General features: G+C 36.0%; 1 protein-coding gene across 1 annotated transcript; it reads right to left on the bottom strand.

Moving 5' to 3' along the window:
* Positions 1–11,142: 11,142 nt before the first annotated feature.
* On the bottom strand, positions 11,143–17,083 carry LOC125674410 (bis(5'-adenosyl)-triphosphatase enpp4-like). The gene is made up of 4 exons (XM_048911561.2): positions 16,039–17,083; positions 15,443–15,628; positions 14,078–14,347; positions 11,143–13,885 (listed from the first exon to the last, which is right to left on the bottom strand). The coding sequence occupies exons 1-4, from the start codon at positions 16,919–16,921 to the stop codon at positions 13,704–13,706; spliced, it is 1,521 nt and encodes a 506-aa protein (XP_048767518.2). The 5' UTR covers positions 16,922–17,083; the 3' UTR covers positions 11,143–13,703.
* Between the last annotated feature and the right edge of the window lie 59 nt (positions 17,084–17,142).

Below are 17,142 nucleotides of genomic sequence, written 5' to 3'. Positions count from 1 at the left end.
AGATCGATTCTCGTGTGATGTCATACTAGGTTTTTGCAAAAATCTTTATTAAATTAAACCTTGCGCAAGATAGAGACATATCTTTCGGAGGATTTTTATTCACTGGATAAAATAAATAAAATCTGGTAAACTGTTGTTAGTGAAAAAGTTTATATTTTCCATAGATAATCAATTATTTGTAATGGAAATGTATTAGCAGTTTTTGTAAATCAACTGTGGACATAACAAAATTGTCAATTTAACAAGTTTTTATCTATTTTTCATTATTCTGTTTTAAGAAAATGTGTGATTTTCTGATGTTGACCTTCTATTCAGTTTTTGTATGTCTGACATTTTAAAAAGGGTGGCAACATATACATTCTCTCTTTGGTTTATTAATCAAATTAAGCGGGAAATTAATATTTAAAAAATTCCACTTTCATTCATTGATAAGTCACATGAGGGTGGAGAGCACTCCTGTACTACTGCCTATGTGCTTATTATTACAACTACGGGCACCTGAAATGTGGATAACGGATAGATCTTGTGTACATATCCCCCTCTCATTTCTAATCAATGAAAAAATACTTATAGAGCCAGTTATGTGATTTCCCAGCCGATCACCGTCATAAGTTGTTCTGAATAGGAATAGTCCGTTTCTACCTTCTTACATTTTTTTGGATGAATTATTCGTTCTATGTCCTTTTTTTCATTGGGTAGAGAGGGGGGGGGGGTATGCACGTAAGGTCTATGCACACGCTATTCACATTCAGGTGCCTGTAATTATAAATCCCTGTTACATGTGACTGCCTCCGGCCAACCACATGATTTTTATGAATCCAAGTTGATGACGATATAGGCAATCATGCATTCACGTATTGGGTTGGTACTACAGGCACACGAAGTATGGATATATAGCGTGTACATAGATCTTGTGTACACCTCTCTCTCTCTCTCTCTCTCTCTCTCTCTCCAATGAAAAAAAGTTATGAACCAATAATTTATCCAAAGTATGTTATTTGCCCTGTGGATCACCTTCATAAGTTGTACTAAATAGTCAGTTTCTACTTTCTGTAAACTTTTGCAATTGGAATGACCACTTGCGAGATACTACATATATTAGTATCCATTCCCCTGAAAACACTTTGTATACATGTATAATTAATTTGTGATAATTTTGTGATTTGGTTCTGTCCTAATTACTTTACGCACAAATGTAATAAGTCATTTTTTTTTTCATGAATCATGATGGTATTTTTCTTAGCAATCCCTCCAAATTCTCTCTAGATCCGCGCTCGAAATTAAAAATTAACATCAGAAAATAGATCTATCAAAAGTCAATCATTCCTAAATATAATTTGCGATGACTGTGATAGGGCCTACTCCAAAAGTAAATACATGTATAGGGTTCTTAAATCGTTGGTGTCAAATAGGGTAGAAGGAAATGTAGGAAACAGAGAAAAGGGGACGTGGAGAGAGAGAGAACACAGGAAGGTAGGGAGAAGGGACAGGATCCATCCCACCCACCCAACTTTGTTCGATCATTACCCGTAAAATAACGACCGCACACGAATTTATAATACATATCAAATAAACAATATATATAAGGAATAATTTTGAATTACTCTAAGATTGTCCAAGTTGTTCTTACTGCTCACCGTAAAATACAGGTAGAGTGTATAATCCCTGGATACCTATGGAATCGCAACTACCGTGCGATGCTTATACTGCCTATGGTACATAATACTACACACCCTGTTACATGCGACAGTACCTTCTGCCAACCATGTTATTCCTTAAGAGTTAATGCACATTAGCAACCACGCATTAATATTCGGTTGTAACTCAAATGCTATCTGTATAATGTAATGTTTTTTGTTTTATCTCTATGACCAATTGATATACCTTATTTGAGCGATGAGGCCCATGCATCTATTTGAAAGATGAGGAAGTCGCTTGATTTGAATGAAAAGATGTTCACATCAAACATAACAAGTTTAATTTTGATTGTGGTGATAAACACCAAGATTTCATATCATCAATTCATTTGATACGCGCAACAATTTAATTAAAGATTTCTTCAAATAATTAATTATATATATATCTTCAATTCTGGATGATTGTGCGCATTAATGGCTTGACGATAGCATTAATTCTTCAGCTGAATTGATACGCGCTTTAATTGAATTAACGTTCTCTTCAAATGAATTAATGATATCAACAATTGAATTGATGCGCGCTACAATTCAATTGAAAAGAGCAACAATTGATATAATGCGCGCATTAAATCAATTGATGAGAGCAATAATTGAATTGATACGCGCATTAATTCATTTACATGATGAAAGCAATAATTGATTTAATGCGAGCATGCATTCAATTATTGCTCTCTTCAATTGAATTAATGATATCTTTAATTCATTTGAAGAGAGTACTTTAATTCTTTTAGAGAGAGCAACTATATAATTAAAGATATCCATAATTGAATTAATGATCTCTTTAAAAGAATTGATGCGCGTATTAATACCTTATACAAAAGCATTGTTTACGATATTGAATGTCAAACATGGCTAGTGATGCAAAGACACGCTTTTCATGTAAAGTTGAGTACCGTGCTATAAATCGGTACTTTTATTTAAAAGGTAATGCACGGCGAGTTAACCGATGTTTATGGGTCTTCTGCACCATCTTATGTTTGGGTTAAATTCTGAGATGGGGAATTCAAACGCGGTAGAACGTCTTTAAAAGATGAAGCCAGGTCTGGACGCCCACTGGATGCCACCGACGATCAAATGTGCAAGAACGTTTGGGATCTGGTATACTCTGATGGGCGAATTCAGGTGGAAGAAATAGTGCAGGCATTAGGCATTTCGCGTAGTAGCGTTTCAACAATCTTGCGTGATCGTTTAGGTATGCGCAAGCAAACAGCCCGTTGGGTCCCCAAACCCCATATAGCGACGAGCAAATGACAACCAGAGCATCAGTATGCAGTGCCTTGTTGAAGCGTTTTAGGTCAAAAGATGATTTTCTTTTGCGTCTGGTGACTGTAGATGAGACTTGGGTTCATTTTTATAAGCCAGAGAATAAAGCTCAGAGTCGTCAGTGGGTAGGGCCTGGGCTCCCGAGGCCAAAGAAGTTCAAGACACAACCATCCATATATGGCACTTAAAGAATAAGGACTCCATTTTGAGGTGATACTTTTGTACCCTAAGTTACATGCCATATATGTCTATACTAGAAAGTTACAGAAAGGGTACAGTACAACTCATATGGAAAATGAAAGTACACATTATGATAGGTGACTGTATATGTAACCTAGGGTACAGTGGTTACATTCAGTAGGATGCAGCTGATTGGTCAATGGTCCCATGCCCACACCTCCATAGCTCTATATATAACCAGGGGTACAGTGGATACATAGAGTGTCAATTGGATTGGATTACCAGTAGTCATTATTCTCCTGCTACCTGTGATTATTACCTTAATTGCTACCTGAACAATCAAGTACATGTAACAGCTGTGTTCTTCATCTGCATTCATCTATCTGCATTGTGAATCAACTGTGGAGTTAATTCCAACATGGGTCAGCTCTTACACTCTATTTGCAGTAATTAAAATATGTAGGTAAAAAAAATTATGATCAATTCAATTATAGAGCCATTGAAGACCTGTCAAAATTGATTCCCTATCCCTATCCCTTTGATTTAAAATCGATGAAAATTGTCAAAAAAGGCAAACATACTATCTTCAATTCAGTCATCTGTCAGTCACTCAAAAACTTGCTTCTGAGAAAATAGATCTGCCTGAGATGTCACTAGACATTGGTACCAGTTCAACTCATTGGTCATTGAAATGTTTCAGCAGCTGTACCACCTTCAACTAGAACAACTGACCAGGCAGTGTACCACCATCAACTAGAACTGACCAGGCAGCTGTACCACCTTCAACTAGAACTGACCAGGCAGCTGTACCACCTTCAACTAGAACTGACCAGGCAGCTGTACCACCTTCAACTAGAACAACTGACCAGGCAGCTGAACCACCTTCAACTTCAGCAGCTATACCACCCCAGGTAACACACAGAACAGTCCCGCAATTGCTTTTTCCTGTTCAGAAGACACAGAAAAGGGTAGGCTGTTTTGTTGGAACAAAGACAATATCTCAAATTGACAACAGTGAGACTTGAATGTCTGACCGCACAGGAACATAATTGAAGGAATATGATCTAGATTTGCTTTGTCTGCCCTGATTTGGTAGGAATCCTGCTGGGGAACATGCTGATGCTGTTCTACGTATACTCGTTCACATTTTCCCCATTTCTAAGATTCAGTCGTGGTGTACTTTCTTATGCCATTTAATGTTAATTATTTCAGTCAAGTTGTGCCAACTCTTTCACATTCAGTTTACTATTCTCAGTTTAACTTTGGGTGTGCAAGCTGGTGAGTCCATGACATTAATAATTGTGTTCAGATCCACAACTAAGTTTGAGACAGTAAAAGAAAGCCACATTGCTCACCCAATTAACCTTGACCCTGTCATTGTTCAGGAGTAGTTATTTTTATCAATCTGTATCACCATGAATAGGGCATGTGGTGTTTACATATATAAAATTGTATTAAGCTGTCTTTTGAAATTAAGACTTATCTTCAAATTAACGAACATACATAAGGGGGGGGGGGGGGTGTCACTTCATGTGGACAAATTCCTAAACCCATATATTCTTTCTGGCAATTTTGACTGATATTAGCCCATTTTTGGCTGAGAAGAGAAATTGCATATAAGAGCACTTCCCCCAGCATCTTCATGCAAACATCCAGTCTTAGGTTTTGTACAGTGATGAGAGTAATGATTTATTATCATTTAGCACAATTTCTTTAATCTCAATAAAGTACGCAAAGTTAGTGGACTTGCACAAAATATGAAATCGTCGAGTTGCTAATTAATTTTATATACTATGATTTCCTTTCAGACCATCACCACATGCCTCAAATGCAGGAAAGTAGGCTCAAAGATTTTACACTGAGTTGGATGCGATGGCTGTGGGAAAAGGTACTACCGAAAATGCATTGCCCCACCCTATCCTGCAAGGAATATTTAAAGTTGACGGAGGATTCTGTGTGGAAATATGTGACATTTGTATTGTGTAGGATGACTGTAGTGTTTACATGTATTAAGGACTATTTCAGGTAGAAATATATAGACAGTTATGGAGAAAGACTTTGTTACATGGTGATGTAAAGTATTCAGTATTGTGATGTGGAAATGTATAATTTGTTAAGTGGTCATTGTATTGAAATGTGTTATGTTGATTGTACAGTTTATAATGGTGTTTAATGGAAATATACAAAATTTCTCAAAATCTTTTTTTTATGAAGGTCTAATTATACAAGCATTCTGAGAGTAATTGGCACCCTACCAGTCACTAAAATTCTTGCAACAATATTTGAAATTCATTATGTAGGTTATGGGGAGCCAGGGTAGGAATGGTTGGAAACCAATTACCATTCAGGTACAAAGAAAAGACCAGGCAAAGGACTAATTTATAATTATCCTAATTATGTCTATAGGTATTTAACCAAGTCAATGAACTGTGAAATGTAGGTGGTCACGAATAATTTAGGGACATTGATTGTTGTATTAATTACTATCCTAGAAGTTTTAATGAGTGTAGTACTCTTATCTACAGAAATAAGAAACTTAATTGGATATATAAACTGATAAGCTGGGGTGGATGTGACTCCATTAGTTCTTATCTACTTTGTAGAGGCAAAATAAGAATGTGACTTACTTTTGACTTAATTCCTTCTCTCCTCGTGGAGAATAGGGCCATGAACAAGTCCTCTCCATTTACTTCTATCCTGGGCTGATCTTGCTGCCTCTGTCCATGACCCAAAACCTAGTTCTTTCCTCTCTCTTTCTATTGTTCTTCTCCACGTTTCCTTCGGTCTTCCTCTCTTTCTTTTTCCTTCTGGTGTCCAACTAAGGGCTACATATGGGTGTGTTCTTTTATCCATCCGTAGCACATGTCCAATCCACTGCCATCTGCGTGTTTTTATCATAGTGCTGATCTTTGCTACTCCTGCTATCTCTCTAACTGCTACATTTGATATTTTCATTGGCCAGTAGATCTTTAAGATTTTCCTAAGACATTTGTGCTGGAAGGTATCTACAAGTTTTTCGTCCCCTTTTGTCATTTTCCAGGTCTCACTGCCATACAATAACACAGCTATTACATTTGAGCTGAAGAGCTTCATTTTTGTTTTTCTGTTGAGTTGGTTATTGCTCCAGATCTTACGTAGCTTATGGAATGCTACTCTTGCATGGCCAATTCTTCTTCTTATATCTTCATTAGTACCTCCTGTCTTGCTTACTGTTGCTCCGAGGTAAATGAACTCATCCACATCGTTTATGTTGTTCCCATTGATGGTTATTGGTGTGATGTTTGCAGCATTTAGACGCATAACTTTGGTTTTTCCTGTATTGATTTTTAAACCTGTTCTAGCTGCATATCTGTTTAGAGAGTTCAGTTTTTGTTGTATTTGATCTTTGCTGCTGGATAATAAAGCGATGTCGTCTGCAACATCTAGATCGTCTAATTTTGTTGTCATATTCCATCTTATGCCTGAGTTGTTATCTGCTGTTGTCTTTTTCATTATCCAGTCAACTACCAGGAGGAACAAGAAACCCGACATGTTGCATCCTTGTTTGACACCAGATTTAACATTAAACCATTCTGTTGTACCATTCCCATCGACAACTGCGCATTCACTGTCTTCATACATTAATTTAACCATACTGATTATTACGTCTGGTATTCCATAAGATTTCATGATCTTCCAAAGGGTTTCCCTGTGTTCGCTGTCGAAGGCTTTTTCAAAATCGACGAAGCATAGATAGAGGTTGGAGTTCCATTCTATAGCTTGTTCTAGAATATTACGTAGGACAAATATCTGTTCCGTAGTGCCTCTTCCTGCCCTGAATCCAGCTTGTTCCATTCTCAAATGTCTGTCTACACCAAGTACAATTCTTTTTATTATTATTTTCCCCATTATTTTGGCAGTTGTTGCTATTAGTGTGATTCCTCTCCAATTTCCACAGTTTGTCAGGTCACCTTTCTTTGCTAACTTTATTATAAGTCCCCTTCTCCAATCTTTGGGAGCTTTTCCAGTTGTCCAGACAATGTTGTATAGTTTGTGTAGTTCCTTGACAGTTGTTTCTATGTCTGATTTCAATATTTCTACAGTGATGTTATCTACACCCGGGGCTTTGCCTAATTTCATTTCTTTCAATGCTCTCCTTATCTCATCTTCTGTTGGTGGACCTGTTTCTATGTCTAATTCGATGGACTCCCCTGTTAGTATTTCAGCAGGATCAATAGGGTCTGGTCTATTTAACACTTCGCTGAAGTGTTCCATCCATCTTTTTCTTATATCTTCCTCTTTAGTCAAGAGATTTCCTTCCTTGTTTTTTACTGACACAACAGTTTTTGGACGTTCGTTGCACAATAATTTGGTTACATCATATACAGTTTTCATGTTTCCGATGTTTACTGCCTCTTGTGCCTCATTCGCCATGTCGTCTACCCATTGTCGTTTGTCTTTTCTAAAACTTCTTTTCACCTCCTTGTCTTTGTCCCCATACTTTTCTTTTAGTTTAGCTCTTAATCTCTCTGATCTTGCACTTTCTACTTTGCCCTTTAGAACTCGCCTCTCTTCTACCTTTTTCCAACTGCCCTGGCTTATCCATTCCTGGTTTTTCCTTTTTCTATACCCAAGTACGTTTATGGCAGTTTCATTATATGCAGTTTTAATGTTGTTCCATCTTTCCTCTATATCATCAGGATTGGGACCTATGGTGTTGTCTTCACTGAGTGCATTAAATCTATTCCTCAGTTCTATTTGGAATTGTTTCCGAACTTCTGGTACCTTAAGTTTGCATGTCTCGAATCTTGTTGAAGATGTTGGTTTCTTTCCTATTTTGTGCAGTTTAAGCATTACTTTTGTGATGACTAAATTGTGGTCAGATCCGACATCTGCACCTCGTTGTGCTCTGACATCCAACACAGATCTTTTAAAGCGCCCATTGACTGCTACATGGTCTATCTGGTTCTTGTGTTGACCATTTGGTGAGGTCCATGTCTGCTTGTGTATGTCTTTATGTTTAAACATTGTTGTAGATATTGCCAAGTTGTTGATGGCACAAAATGATGCAAATCTTTCTCCATTATCGTTCCTTTCCGAGTGTAAACCATACTTTCCAACAATTCCATCCTCTCCTTCCTATTTGTTACCTACTTTTGCATTAATATCGCCAGTTAGAATTATAATATCATGGCGTGGAGTGTTGTCTATGACTCCCTGTAGTTGTTCGCAAAAATTATCTTTTGATTCCTCGTCTGCATCATTGGTAGGTGCATACACTTGTATTAATGTTGTTTTTATATAGTTTGACCAGAACCTAGCAGTTATGATGCGGTCGTTAATGGGTGCCCATTCGTATAATGTCTTGGCTTTCTCCTTTGATATAGCAATAGCAACTCCATTACTGTGATGGTTATCTTTCCTTCCAGAATACAGTATCATTTCACCTGTCTGGGTTCTGATTTTTCCAGAATCTGTCCATCTGCATTCGCTCAAATATTCCAAGTATATCTAGGTGGTATCTCTTCATTTCTGCTATTACTTGTGCGGTTTTTCCAGTGGAGTACATAGTTCTTACGTTCCATGATCCCAACCTGACGATGTTTTTGGGGCTTGCTAGCATATCCCTCTGTCCGCGAACTTCCTTTCGGCTTTGGCCCGTAGACACAATTACTATCCTAGAAGTTTTAATGAGTGTAGTACTCTTATCTACAGAAATAAGAAACTTAATTGGATATATAAACTGATAAGCTGGGGTGGATGTGACTCCATTAGTTCTTATCTACTTTGTAGAGGCAAAATAAGAATGTACCAATTATCAAATAAATGTCTGCAAAAAAACTAATAATTCACACACTAAGCCCTAAGGCTATATATAACTTGGAACAAAATTAAAAAAAATTAAAACTTGATCTGTAACATGTTATGGCAAACAGATGGAGTGCATACCTAAACTCCCCTTCAACTCATGTCCATTTATTCATCTGTGACCAAGTGTACCCTGTATAACCTGGTCTCTCTCTCCCTTCCCTAATTCTATACTTAGAAAATTCAGCTTGTACCTCATTAATATAGAGTTGTCACCATCTGTAACCAAGTGTACCCTGTGTAACCCTTGTAACCTGGCCTCTCTCTCCCTTCCCTACTTCTATACTTAGAAAATGCAGCTTGTATCCATTTAATATAGAGTTGTCACCATCTGTAACCAAGTGTAACCTGGCCTCTCTCTCCCTTCCCTAATTCTATACTTAGAAAATTCAGCTTGTACCTCATTAATATAGAGTTGTAACCAAGTGTACCCTGTGTAACCTAGTCTCTCTAAATTCCTTGATCTCCAAATCTGACAAGAGCATATATGCCATTATATGTATTTACTTTCATTTTCCATATGAGTTGTACTGTCCCCTTTCTGTAACTTTCTAGTATAGACATATACAGCCATGTAACCTAGGATACAAAAGTATCACCTCAAATCGGAGTCCTTATTCCTTGCCATATCTATAGATCATCTGCTGGCAAGGTGATGGCCACTATATTTACAATAACTGGAGTGTACTATGCAAACTTGCTAGACCAGCTGAGAATCGCCATCCATGAAGAATGCCGAGGTAAACTCTCTAAAGGTGTTTTGCTGCAACTGGACAACGCGAGAGTCAACACTTGCAAAGTTGCAATGGATGCTGTAGAGCGAAACGGGTATGAATTTAATACCACATCCCGCCTATTCGCCCAACTTAGCTCCTAGTGACCTGTTCACATTCCCAAACTTTAAAAAGGATATTCGTGGACGTCGTTTCCGGTCTGACGAAGTCATGACGGCAATTGCGGAGTGGGTCAATGGAAAGGACCCCGACTTTTTCAGTTCTGGGCTGATGGCACTTGAACACAGTTGGTCTAAGTGCATCACACCAGAGGGCCTCGCCCTCGTATTTTTTAATGACCCAACCCTATTTTTGCCTTTCCCTAATTGTCTCCCATCTAAAGGGGGCGTGGGCATTTTGAATGAACTTGAATCTCCTTTACCAAAGGATGATTTCTGCCAAGTTTGATTGAAATTGGACAAGTGGTTTTGGAGAAGAAGAAAATGTGATAAGTTTACAGACAGAGGGCAGACAAAAGGTGATCAGAAAAGCTCACTTGAGTAATCAGCTCAGGTGAACCAAAAAACTAAATTGGCTAGCTCTGTCCAAACCACATTCCTAAGTAGTAGAGGAGAAATGAATAATTATAATTAAGAAATAAAATGAGAGTATGAATTGCGAAATATCACGTGGGTATACTTCATGAAACGTGAAAAGTATACAGATGTGCCCAGGGCATTGCAGCTCATACCCTCACGGATTTTCAAAAATGAGATTTATTTCTTAAATATGTAAGTATGGGTATATCTAAGTTGTTACCGTATATACTCACCTTTTGGAGTTAAATTTTGATCCAAAACTCTATGTCCGACTTATAGGAATCTCCTAAGAAGATTAGTATTTTTCTAGACCGCGTAATGTATAGCCTAGTATTTTTTAAACAACAAAAATAATATGGACGAAATAAACAAAATAGTAACTGTTTAATTTGTTGAGAATAAAAAGTGAAATATAGATGTCATATTCGAAAATATTATTGAAACACTGATAAATACATAAGAGTATTGATATGAAATTGATTTGTTGGGGGGGAAATCTGAAATATCGGTGCATTTCTCAAAATATTATTTGAAACACAGATAAAAACCTTTGAGCATTGATTTGAAATTGTCAACCGATTCTTGAAAAAAAAAGTTAAACCGACTTATAAATGGGTCAATGGCAATTCCCTCCAAAATGACCTAAAACTATACAACCAACTTATAGGCGAATCGACTTCTAGGCGAGTATATACGGAAGTACATGTGTTATGGGGGTTATAAGACAATAAAGGATAGCAATGATAAAATGTATCAAACTAAATCTGGAATCAGAGACAGCATTTAAAATGGAATCCATGATTTGCTAACTTTGGTATCTAATACTTTATTAGTCATAACAAAGTAAATCAAACCATTTATTTCATTACAAAGTCTACACGAATGAATTAAAGTGCAGTATTAACACACATATAAATAAAATAGACACTATCAATGGTGGAGATGCATACCATAATAATATAACTAAAATTGATAGTCTTACTACATTAATACAATACCATCATATGTCTTATGTATAGAAGTCCATTACACATTTATAGTTATAAAACTTTCAATACATGTATATATCATTTATCCTTTATTTCCCTCATGTGGGATTATACAATTATATTCAAATGTACAAGAAATACATACATTTATGAATAATACATTGAAATATACAGAACAGAACACTAAATCATATCATACAAATGACAGTGCAAAGAACAAAAGAAGGAATACAAGAAAAAAGGAAAAAAATATTAACAAATCTATTCAAAGTTATGGATGAAGTTTGCATTTTTGTTTTATACTACTGAATACTATCTAGCAGATTTGAGAGCCTGGTTGTAGCATGTAGCTGTGTTTCTTATAAGTGAAAATTAAAGAGTTGAAGAGATCTTATGTCTGTTTCTGGAATCCATTTAAAAGAAATGCGTCCTAAGAGAAAAAGGAACATTTCATCATCGGTCATAGCACAAAGATCAGCAGAGAGGAATATATACATAGATATATAATATTAAAAACTGACTGTACTTTAGAGGCAAGTATGCTGTATGTATAATAATTCATATTTCAGAATAAAGTGGAATGCATATTTTTTATCATCAGATAGAATGTATACTTTTTGTAATTAGAAGGAATGTATGCCGTAACCCTCTATGAAACTGATTACTGGATGTCTTGCTGACATGATTTATACAACATTCATGCCTCACAAATACATGTATCATCAAAACTGAATAACATATATCACAATATCATAATTAATTGCCATGAACTGAATATCACTAAAGCGAAGTACACATCACATTTAAAAGTAAGTGTAGCAGTTACTCAATTGGTAAAAATACTGAGGTCCAAAAGTCGATATGTTGACATACAAACACTAAAATAAACAGACATAAAACACCAAAATAAACCCATATACAGTGAACATAGGCACGGTATCTAAATAAGAAAAGCAAATGATGTTTGATTGATAATGATGTGGATTATTTCATTTGATGATTGATCTATTTAAAAACCACCAGGATATGTACTGATAGTCTGATATAAATACGCATAGACCACACTGATAGTCTGATACAAGTATTATAGACCATAATAATAGTCTGATACAAATACGTATAGACCACACTGATAGTCTGATACAAATACGTATAGACCACACTAATAGTCTGATACAAATACTTATAGACCATACTGATTGCCTGATACAAGTATTATAGACCATAATAATAGTCTGATACAAATACGTATAGACCACACTGATAGTCTGATACAAATACGTATAGACCACACTAATAGTCTGATACAAATACTTATAGACCATACTGATTGCCTGATACAAGTATTATAGACCGTAATAATAGTCTGATACAAATACGTATAGACCACACTGATAGTCTGATACAAATACGTATAGACTATACTGATAGTCTGATATAAATATGTATAGACCATACTGATTGCCCAATACAAATACTTATAGACCATACTGATTGCCTGATACAAGTATTATAGACCATACTGATAGTCTATACAAATCAACACAATTCCATGTACTGATAGTCTGATCTAAATACATCTAAACTGTACAGTTTCCACCAATAAATTGCCTGCAGTGTAATTCTAACCCAACACACTTACAGACAACAATTATGTTGTCACAGGTCAGAGACTTTTTAAGACCCATTTTAGGTCCGAATATCAGCCCTTTCCCCTCCCAAAAATTACCAATTTTTTCCCAATTTAACTTGCACTTTTCCCAATGATAAAAACTGGTGAATAGTTTATGTATAACATGACAAAGACGCATCAATTTTAATTACATCATGATTTAGAAAGAATAGTAAAAAATTTAAGAGCTTAAAGAAAAGAAAGTTAAATATGTAAAATAAAAGAAGAATGACATCAATTTGTGTTTGATTTCTTGTTTGATATGATATATTTAGCATGTTTACAATAATGTCTAGGTTTTCCCAATTTGATCAAAATATTGACAATTTTTTCCAATTCGAAAGCCACAGGACCCTTTTGAAAAATGTTGAAAAATCACTGCAGATAACAAAGTTCAAAATCAATCTGTTTACCTTTATGTTCTACCATATATCCTCAGAATTAAAAATTACCCACACTGACCACAGGTAATTACAGACTAATTAATAATTGTGTCATAGTACCACTACATGGACCACATCAGTGAAATAACCAGGAATTGAAGGGTCCCCAATTTCTACAAATTGAAAAGTGCCCATTTCAGAGATTGTTATTCGCGGTACAGAGTCCTGATGTCCAGTTTATGTTAGGTTCTGTCATTCAGTCCATCACAGAGCATGACCAACATAAGATATTAACACACCTCACATCACTTTCCAAAGTCTACTCTGAAGTTTTTCTCTCGTTTGATTTTCAATCTCATCTCATAAATCATCACTGTCTTCCTCTTCAGACTGAAGCAGTGCTTTGGCAGCTGGGAAATTTCGGAGGGGGGAGGCCACTCTACCAAACAGTCTTCTATTCCGGGCAGTTATTCTACTCTGACGAACTGCTCCCAAGCAGTAAAAACCACCCACCAATGAGGACAGTGCAATTATTACAAAAACTGAAAATAAAATTCAAGCATTAATTCCTTTTACAATGAAAATGTACATAGATGTATTTGCAACAACATTTTAGAAACAAACTTTTACTTTGTATGATCTTCCTTACATGTATCTTCATGATAACATTGGTTTCATTTTTCAAATATGGTTTCAAAATTGGATTATAGCATTTAGTGAAAAAAAAAACTTACATGTTATCCCAGTCGTTTCAAAGAGTTTTTCTTTAAGATGACTGAGTGAGAATTTTCCTGCTGGTGGTGTGATCAGAAGTTGCTTAACTTCTCTCAATGTTCCGTTGTTTAGTGCTGGTTCCACCTTCAGTATTTCACACATCAAGGGATAGATATCCACAATATCAATAGGATGGATATGCGTAAAGTTTGACTTGAATGATGGTCCTGATGCCACAAAAAATGGTCGCATCTCCTGCACTTTCTCAGGATCATATCCATGTGCGCCTTCTAAATATCAATAAATTTACACATACTATAATTTCCAAGAGGTAAACATGTTTAATATTAATTTGTAATTATTTTCTTAAAATAACACATAAGTAATTTAAAACATATTTAAAATTTTGTAATTATTTTCAAAAAAAAATTTATTTTAGTAAATTATTCCAGAATATTAAACAAATATGGTTTCTTGCTTGGGCTGTAATCTATGCGAGTTTTATTAATAACAATGATGTATCCAGGCTCGGTACTTACTTCAATGTGAGTTTTATTAGTAACAATGATGTACTCAGACTCAGTACATACTTGGGCTGTAGTCTACCGGTATGCGAGTTTTAAGTAGCAATGATGTATCCAGGCTCGGTACTTACTTGGGTTGCAGTCTATGTTAGTTTTATTAGTAACAATGACGTATCCAGGCTCGGTACTTACTTGGGTTGCAGTCTATGTTAGTTTTATTAGTAACAATGACGTATCCAGGCTCGGTACTTACTTGGGTTGCAGTCTATGTTAGTTTTATTAGTAACAATGACGTATCCAGGCTCGGTACTTACTTGGGTTGCAGTCTATGTTAGTTTTATTAGTAACAATGACGTATCCAGGCTCGGTACTTACTTGGGTTGAAGTCTATGTTAGTTTTATTAGTAACAATGACGTATCCAGGCTCGGTACTTACTTGGGTTGCAGTCTATGTTAGTTTTATTAGTAACAATGACGTATCCAGGCTCGGTACTTACTTGGGTTGCAGTCTATGTTAGTTTTATTAGTAACAATGACGTATCCAGGCTCGGTACTTACTTGGGTTGCAGTCTATGTTAGTTTTATTAGTAACAATGACGTATCCAGGCTCGGTACTTACTTGGGTTGCAGTCTATGTTAGTTTTATTAGTAACAATGACGTATCCAGGCTCAGTACTTACTTGGGTTGCAGTCTATGTTAGTTTTATTAGTAACAATGATGTATCCAGGCTCGGTACTTACTTGGGCTGTAGTCTTTGTGAGTTTTATTAGTAACAATGATGTATCCAGGCTCGGTACTTACTTGGGTTGCAGTCTGTTAGTTTTATTAGTAACAATGATGTATCCAGGCTCAGTACTTACTTGGGTTGTAGTCTTTGCGGGTTTTATTAGTAACTATCACGTATCCAGCCTTGGCCTCCAAAACAATTGGTGGAATTCTGGAATTCTTTTGAAGATGCATGTTTTTTAAATGTTCACTATCTTTTGTGTAGACATACATATTACTGCTGCAACTCATAAGTCCATCTAGAATTTTCCCCTCAAACTCTACAGGAAAACAAAATGAAAGAAATTAAATGCAAGTTTGAATGCAGATGAACACTCTTAGATTCCCTGTTAATATGTTTCAGAAGCAAATCTCATTACAAAGTTTCATTACCACACGGAATTTAAAAAAAAAATTAAAATGCTTGACTGACATTTTAAATCATATAATAGTATTTAGATGAAAACACTACCTATCAAGGAATTATCTAATTTAATATGATGTAACAAATTATGTAAATGCTACAAGTTACAAACTTTATAACATGGAGTGACATCACAGTATACTTCCTTCTTTTTTGGAGGAGGGTGGGGGTGGGGGTGGGGGGGGGGGGGTGGGGGGTGAATCAACAATAAAATTAAAAAATTCTTTAACCAATCAATCCAACAAATATCACTGTTAATGAAATCACCTTTCTGAGGATATATGAATAACACCGTCTCATGATCGTGATTTGAGGTATACCACTTGCTGTCAATACAGGTATCAATATTTACTAATCCTTTGTTAGCAGAAATCATCCCATGATCTGCTGTCATAATAATGTCTGTGCTCCTTAATAAATTACTCTCATTTAGTCTCTTAATTAAATATCCCAATGCAGCATCAACTTTCTGAATAGCTTCTATGATCTCTGGACTGTCTGGTCCAAATTTATGTCCAGATTCATCTGGTTCATCAAAATACAGTAAACCCAGATTCAATGGTCTTTTTTTATCTGTTAGCCAGTTTATTACGTAGTCTACTCTTTGATTGTATGGCAGTGACAAGTTTCCAGAAAATGCTCTTCCTATTGTCCTAGGTTGGACTCCTTTAACTGTTGTCAATCCTCCCGGCCATAGTGCTGAGCCGGTATCTCTTGTCCCGTGACCTTTTTTGTTTGTTACGTAAATTACATCTTTGCCAGAGTCAAACCAGCGGGAGTCAAAGTTTTGGAAGAAGTAGTTGTAGTGGAATGTATCGTTCAGAAATTCGTCTTTAAACACATTATGAACTACTCCATGACTTTCTGGATACAGACCGCTGATGATGGACATGTGATTGGGATATGTTAAAGATGGAAAAACATTTCTGACATATTTCACGGTTGAGCCATGGTCAACAAAATATAGAAAATTAGGAATCTTCTCTCTGCTGACCTTTTGTAAATAATCAAAGCGAAATCCATCCACAGAAATAAGAATAAGTCTCGGGGATTTTTCTATCGGTCTTGCTTTACAGACGTGAATGATGCTGACACATGTTAAGGCCAAAATCAATAAAATTGTTTTGTACAGTTTCAAAGAGATCATCATGGTAATATTGGTTGTCGTTGTGCTGCCTCTAGCATCTAAAGCACTAAGTAACCATGTTACATCAAAAATGCTTTCCTCTTGTGCTTAACACAGATATTACACGTATACGCATGGCTACAGCACAACAGCTGCAAGCCAACCACTTTCTATTAGTTGGGTTGCTCAACACAGGAAACGAAATGCTGTGACATAATTGTGAAAACCAAACCGATGCAGTATGC

The sequence above is a fragment of the Ostrea edulis genome, chromosome 3, assembly GCF_947568905.1.
Source record: "Ostrea edulis chromosome 3, xbOstEdul1.1, whole genome shotgun sequence".
Lineage (NCBI taxonomy): Eukaryota > Metazoa > Mollusca > Bivalvia > Ostreida > Ostreidae > Ostrea > Ostrea edulis.
The sequence above is the reverse complement of the archived record's forward strand: the minus strand, read 5'-3'. Positions and strand labels throughout refer to the sequence as shown.